Source organism: Squalius cephalus (assembly GCF_949319135.1).
Source record: "Squalius cephalus genome assembly, chromosome: 7".
NCBI lineage: Eukaryota > Metazoa > Chordata > Actinopteri > Cypriniformes > Leuciscidae > Squalius > Squalius cephalus.
Genome location: NC_137128.1, coordinates 46,540,284 through 46,547,783, shown reverse-complemented (window position 1 = coordinate 46,547,783; position 7,500 = coordinate 46,540,284). Strand labels below are relative to the sequence as shown.

The window sequence follows — 7,500 nt, the reverse complement described above, 5'->3', positions numbered from 1 at the left end:
AGTGTGATATAAAGTCGCAATTGTGTTATAAAGTCAGAATTGTGTGATATTAAGTCGCAATTGTGTTATAAAGTCAGAATTGCGTGATATAAAGTCGCAATTGTGTTATAAAGTCAGAATAATGTGATATAAAGTAGCAATTGTGTTATAAAGTCAGAATTGCGTGATATACAGTCGCAATTGTGTTATAAAGTCAGAATTGCATGATATAAAGTCAGAATTGCGAGATATAAACATGCAATTCTAAAGAAAAAAGTCCGAATTGGGAGATAAAAAGTCGCTATTACCTTTTTTATTCTGTGGCGGAAACAAGCTTCCATAATAATGTGTCAGTGATTATCCTGTAACATTTTTATAAACATTTCACCTTTTTAATCACTAGTTTATTTTCAATGGCCCTTTGTGGTGTGACAGTCTGTCAGATTTAAAAACCACATTACGCTATATTTCAACTTTCCAAATGTGAACTAGCAATATATACAAAGTTATCAATTCTCCTATTCAGCCTATGCTGCGTTAATAACTGTGCATCTTATTGGGCTGATGCTGTTCATGCAATATTAATAACTTGGTAACACTTTTACAATAAGGTTATTAACTACCTTCTCGTTAACATGAACTAAGAATGAACAACACTTCTACAGCATTTATTAATCTTAGTTAATATTAATTTCAACATTTACTAATACATTATTAAAATCAAAGGTTGTATTTGTTAACATTAGTTAATGCACTGTGAACTAACATGAACAAACAATGGATTATTATTAACTAACATTAACAAAGATTAACAAATACAGTAACAAATGTATTGATCATTGTTAGTTCATGTCAGTTAATACATTAACTAATGAACCTTATTGTAAAGTGTTACCAATTAATTGATTTTAAGGACATTGGTGTAATGCTATGCAAAATCCTGGTTCAAGCGCGCCGCTGAAGATTATCAACACATCAAATCCTTCTATATTTATCGGAGATAGATTATGTATTTCATACGTTACTAATGCGAACGCTCTGTCTCTCATCGGTTCCCTCTCGGTAGCTTTGCTCCAGGCGCATCTTCTCCGGGTCCGTTTCACGTGTGCCACTGGGCGGGGTCTGTTTGAAAGGGGGTGGAGTCTGTTTAAAAAGGGGCGGGGTCTTAGTTTTCACCACTTTGTCGAAGTATGCGAGATCCGCTACGTATTTTCCCATCGACGAGAGCGAGACGATGGGCGGGAACTCGTATCCCCACAGGATCTCCTCGGGCAGGTATGAGGTTCGCACCTGACAGGTGGCCGATGTCGGTTCTACTGTGGAGATCATCATAATCAGCAGCTCAAAATCAGCCGGATCGGGTTCTGTCCATCCTCCACCTGATGAGAGGAGGAAACGCATCTCTGGGTCAGAATGATTCGGAATTTCTGTTTTTTCAGTATTCAGTTTTAAAGGAATAGTTCACATTCAAATGAAAATTACCCCATGATTTACTCACCCTCAAGTCATCCAAGGTGTATATGACTTTCTTCTATCAGACGAATACTATTGGAGTTATAGCATATTAATAAACACCTTGACGCTTCTGAGCTTTATAATGGCAGTGGATTGCAACCAACAGTTTGAAGCTCAAAAAAGTGCATCTATCATCATAAAAGTGCATCTATCCATCATAAAAGTGCATCTATCTATAATAAAAGTGTATATATCCATCATAAAAGTGCAACTATCCATCATAAAAGTGCATCTGTCCATGATAAAAGTGTATATATCCATCATAAAAGTGCATCTATCTATGATAAAAGTGTATATATCCATCATAAAAGTGCATCTATCATCATAAAAGTGCATCTATCCATCATAAAAGTGCATCTATCTATGATAAAAGTGTATATATCCATCATAAAAGTGCAACTATCCATATTAAAAGTGCATCTATCCATATTAAAAGTGCATCTATCCATCATAAAAGTGCATCTATCTATAATAAAAGTGTATATATCCATCATAAAAGTGCAACTATCCATCATAAAAGTGCATCTATCTATGATAAAAGTGCATCTGTCCATCATAAAAGTGCATCTGTCCATCATAAAAGTGCATCTATCCATCATAAAAGTGCAACTATCCATATTAAAAGTGCATCTATCCATCATAAAAGTGCAACTATCCATCATAAAGTGCATCTATCTATGATAAAAGTGCATCTATCTATGATAAAAGTGCATCTATCTATGATAAAGGAGCAACTATCCATCATAAAAGTGCATCTATCCATGATAAAAGTGCATCTATCCATCATAAAGTGCATCTATCCATGATAAAAGTGCATCTGTCCATCATAAAGTGCATCTATCTATGATGAAAGTACATCTATCTATAATAAAAGTGCATCTGTCCATCATAAAAGTGCAACTATCCATCATAAAAGTGCATCTATCTATGATGAAAGTACATCTATCTATAATAAAAGTGCATCTGTCCATCATAAAAGTGCATCTATCCATCATAAAAGTGCATCTATCCATCATAAAAGTGCATCTATCTATGATAAAGGTGCATCTATCCATCATAAAGTGCTCCGGGGGGTTAATAAAGGCCTTCTGAAGCAAAGCGATGAGTTTATGTGAAAAAAAAATTCATATTTGAAACTTTATAAAGTAAAATAACTAGCTTCCGGCCAAACGAACATACGGATTCTACTTAAGTGCTACTTATGTGAGTAATGCGACGCACTGCTGATATTGACACCATGGCGCACTACGCTACTTCTGACGTCACAAGTTGTGTAAGTTGCTCTTTATACGTAAGTAGACTGCGTATGTTCGTTTGGCCAGAATTTTAAGCTAGAAATTTACTTTGTAAGATGTTAAATATGAATATTTTTCTTACACAAACTCATCGGTTAGCTTCAGAAGGCCTTTATTAACCCCCTGAAGCAGTGTGGAGCACTTTATGATGGATAGATGCACTTTTATGGACTTCAAAACAGAAATAGCCATTCACTCCCATTATAAAAGCTTGGAATTTTTTAATATAACTCCAGTTATATTCGTCTGATAGAAGAAACTCATGATCTAACCAAAAGGAAGCATGTAGATAAAAAATAGGAGTGGACCCAGAACAGAACCTTGGGGTACTCCATGGGAAACTCGTGTTTATTAATGCTAATGAGTTAGATTACCAACCATTAGTTTCTTTAACTTGAATAAAAGTAATCAAATGTATATTAGCACATGAAGTATGCTGCATTTTAGTTTACCTGCAAAAAAAAAGTGTTATGTGCAGAATACACTTTTCCTTTTAAAACATGCACAGATTCACTCTTATTTGTGTCTAATATGTTGAAAACGCAAAACGTTTCTTGCCTTGTCATCACAATCCATAATTATGAATCACATAAATCATGTAAATGAAAGAATGTTTCAATTCAAAGCGATGAAATTCAATAGGTAGTTTGCATTACTGTCGGTCGCAAAACAGATGTAAAAAGAAAATCTCCTTTAAAGTTGTTCATTTATGTTGGCGATTTTGCTGCATTCACTCACACAAATAAATGTTTTATATATTTATGGTAGGAAATTTTCTAAATATCTTCATGGAACATGATCTTTACTTAATATCCTAATGATTTTTGGCATAAAAGAAAAATCGATTATTTTGACCCATACAGTGTATTGTTGGCTATTGCCACTCGAGACTGGGTTTGTGGTCCAGAGTCACATGTGGTGTTTTTGGATTGTGATCTGTACCCGTGTTGGCCCAGGCTCGCAGCGGGCTCTCGTCATCGATGGTGTGGTAGAAGGTGAGGGGGAGGATGAGGAACGGGCTCTCGCTCTCCGTGTCCACGCTGAAGCTCACGTTTTTCTGGTCCAAACGCACCGTCTCTCCCTCCTTCGGCACACACGGCTGTAAGAGCTTTCCTGTCACCTGGAGAAAAATTACATTTGTCTGCAAAGAACTCTCAATATTTCACTTCCAAGACCCAGTGAGCTGTCTTTTAATATGGCGTATTAATGCAACATCTGTCTGGAGATTTACATGCACTCTCAAAAACAAAGGTTCTTTATCTGCATTGATGGTTCCACGAACAACCTTTAACATCCATTGAACCAATACGGTTCTCTTAAAAAAGGTTCTTTATTGGCATTGATGGTTCCATGAGAACGTTTAACATCCATAGAACCAATAAGGTTGTCTTTACACTCTTAAAAAAGGTTCTTTATCGGCATTGATGGTTCCATGAAGAATGTTTAACACCCATAGAACCAATAAGGTTCTCTTTAAACTGTTAAAATGGTTCTTTATTCGCATTGATGGTTTCTTGAGAAACTTTAACATCCATAGAACCAATAAGGTTCTCTTTACACTCTTAAAAAAGGTTCTTTATTAGCATTTGTATTTCCATGAGAACGCTGAACATCCATAGAACCAATAAGGTTCTCTTTAAACTGTTAAAATGGTTCTTTATTCGCATTGATGGTTTCTTGAGAAACTTTAACATCCATAGAACCAATAAGGTTCTCTTTACACTCTTAAAAAAGGTTCTTTATCGGTATTGATGGTCCCATGAAGAATGTTTAACACCCATAGAACCAATAAGGTTCTCTTTAAACTGTTAAAATGGTTCTTTATCGGCATTGATGGTTCCATGAAGAATGTTTAACACCCATAGAACCAATAAGGTTCTCTTTAAACTGTTAAAAAAGGTTCTTTATTAGCATTTGTGGTTCCATGAGAATGTTTAACATCCATAGAACCAATAAAGTTATCTTTACATTCTTAAAAAAGGTTCTTTATTCGCATTGATGGTTCCATGAGAACGCTGAACATCCATAGAACAAATAAGTTTCTCTTTAAACTGTTAAAATGGTTCTTTATTCTCATTGATGGTTTCTTGAGAAACTTTAACATCCATAGAACCAATAAGGTTCTCTTTACACTCTTAAAAAAGGTTCTTTATCGGCATTGATGGTTCCATGAAGAATGTTTAACATCCATAGAACCAATAAAGTTCTCTTTATACTCTTAAAAAAGGTTCTTTATCGGCATTGATGGTTCCATGAAGAATTTTTAACATCCATAGAACCAATAAGTTTCTCTTTACACTCTTAAACAAGTAATAAAAACTCAGTGAGTGTTTTAGCGCAATTTTATCACCTCATGGGATCACAACACTAAGAGATAGTAAATCTTTTCCTGGATTTTTTTTGTGCGTTCCCGAGATTAGACCTTCCTTAACATAATGCCGAAAACCCGAAGTCTCTAGGTGGTCTGGTTGAGGAGGAGATAGAAGTGCAAGATTGGTGCGCACAGACAGAACAGAAATCATGAGTTAACAATCGCAATTTGTCCGGTGGAAAATTGCGCTAAAAAGAGGTTCTTTATTGCCATTGATGCTCCCATGAAGAACATTTAAGATCCTTGGAATCTTTCCATTGCACTGTAGTTTCTTTAGAGAAGAAATGTTCGTTAGATTATTAAAATATTCTTTAGAAAAATGGTTCTTTAGAGAACTGATCATGCAATAGAAGAACCAAAAGGTGCATCACTATGAAAACCCCATTTTGGAACCTTCATTTTTATTTGTAATATTGTGTGAAACCAGTTCTACAATGGAAGACGTCCTAATTATCCTACCTCTAGTAGAGCACTGCATGTGTCCTTTGTGATGAACGCAATCTCAGAATGCATTACAGAAATGAATGCAAAAAGAGGGAAATGTTCATTATAAATGTAATCTATTCAAAACATAAAAGTATAAACACAGTTAAATCAATATTTGTGAGTGCTGTATATGTTTATGCTTGTTAGAATTCCTATGTGTAGCTTATATTTTAACAAAGAAAAATGGCATCCACAGCTTGAGTGTCCCTGAGCAAATATGTATTCTCTTCTGTGTTCTCTGGTTGTGTGAAAAATCATTAAATGAATTAATCATTAACTGGTGACCTTGATAAAAAGTGATAAATCTGTCCTCCGGTTACCTGGCAGCCCAGCAACAGGCTTTTGCGCATGTTGGCAACTCGTATCATGAGACACGGTCGGCCGTCGTGATCGGCTATTACTGCGTGCTGACTGAACCGAATCGTCCCACCACGTTTCTTCGGCCGAGCCACCTAAAGAGAGAGAGAGAGAGAGAGAGAGAGGGAGGGGGAGAGAGAGGAGAGAGAGAGAGAGAGAGGGGGGGGGGGGGGAGATAGACAGAGAGAGAGGGGGGGGAGAGAGGAGAGAGATAGACAGAGAGAGGAGAGAGAAGGGGGGGGGGGGGGGGGGGGGGAGAGGAGAGAGAGAGAGAGAGAGAGGGGGGGAGATAGACAGAGAGAGGGGGGGGAGAGAGAGGAGAGAGAAGGGGGGGGGGGAGAGGAGAGAGATAGACAGAGAGGGAGAGAGAGAGGAAACATGCAGCAGGTGAACATAATGAAGCCTGTCACAAACATATCTGGGTCATATCTAACCCCAAAATATACATATTTAAATAATAAACACGACTGGATGCACAGCAGAAACGAGAACTTTGGGGTTAAATGTGCTTAAAAATAATGTGTGATGAAAATAATGTAAATGTGTCCAAAAAATATGTCCGGAGGGATGTTTGTTTTTAATGACCCTACAAATATGACGACAATATTTTAATTATGAGTGAAAAAAAAACCCACTAAACTTGGTTACAGTATTATCTAACAAAATTATTTGGCTAAAAAGGTAAACTAAAGGTTTTATTTTACAATGCAAAAATGAAATGCATAGAAAAACAAAAAGCTAACAGCAAAGAGCAAACATTGACAGCATAATCAGTTATTAATATTTCGTTAGTTCACTCTTGTTTTTGCATGTGTTCATGATTTCTCTGCCAAACATTACATCACGTAACATGTTTCTTTGCGTTATTATCACAAATAAAACAATTGACTCCAAGCACGGCATTTTTTAAACACATTTTTTATAATATTTGAATAAAGGTTGAAGATTTAAATTTTCCTAGGCTGGACATTACTTCTGGCCCTTGTATATTACACCTGAAATTTCATTTCATAATTGATGAATTTTGAACATTAACACTATTTTGCTGTTTATTACTGTGAAGCTGCTTTGAAACAATCCATATTGTATAATAAAGACATTATTTTTTAAAGACTTTATTTATTTTTCACGCTGACTTTATTTCTCCCACAGTCTCTTTTTGAGTTCACCGGGATTTTGCCAAGACAGACATGTTCCTGGAACAACATTCCTGTGTGAAAATGTGGTCCTAACCAGTGTTGGGGGTAACTCATTACAAATAACGCATTACTTTTACATTTTAAAGTAACTTTTTCAAATAAATACCCGTTTATTGACTGACAGCTCTCCTGTTCCCATGCTGAGACAAATCAAAGTCCCATGATGGTTATTGTAGTTCTAGACTAAATGTGAGCGTGCATTTACTCATCTAAACTGCACAAAAAAAGATTAAATATTCCTCAAAATGAATAAAATCAGTGAAATGCAGAATCAGAATACTATACAAACTAAATATGT

At 35.9% G+C, this 7,500-nt stretch overlaps 1 protein-coding gene across 1 annotated transcript in view; it reads right to left on the bottom strand.

Moving 5' to 3' along the window:
- The window catches only part of kcnj10b (potassium inwardly rectifying channel subfamily J member 10b), a 21,323-nt gene that overhangs the window by 1,332 nt on the left and 12,491 nt on the right, over window positions 1-7,500 (bottom strand). The window contains exons 4-6 of the mRNA XM_079876988.1: window positions 5,967-6,098; window positions 3,732-3,909; window positions 1-1,358 (exon numbers count right to left, since the gene is read on the bottom strand). The exon at window positions 1-1,358 is cut by the window's left edge and continues 1,332 nt beyond it. Of these exons, the coding sequence (XP_079733114.1) occupies window positions 994-1,358; window positions 3,732-3,909; window positions 5,967-6,098 (675 nt within the window). The 3' untranslated portion in view covers window positions 1-993. The remainder of the gene's footprint in view (window positions 1,359-3,731; window positions 3,910-5,966; window positions 6,099-7,500) is intronic.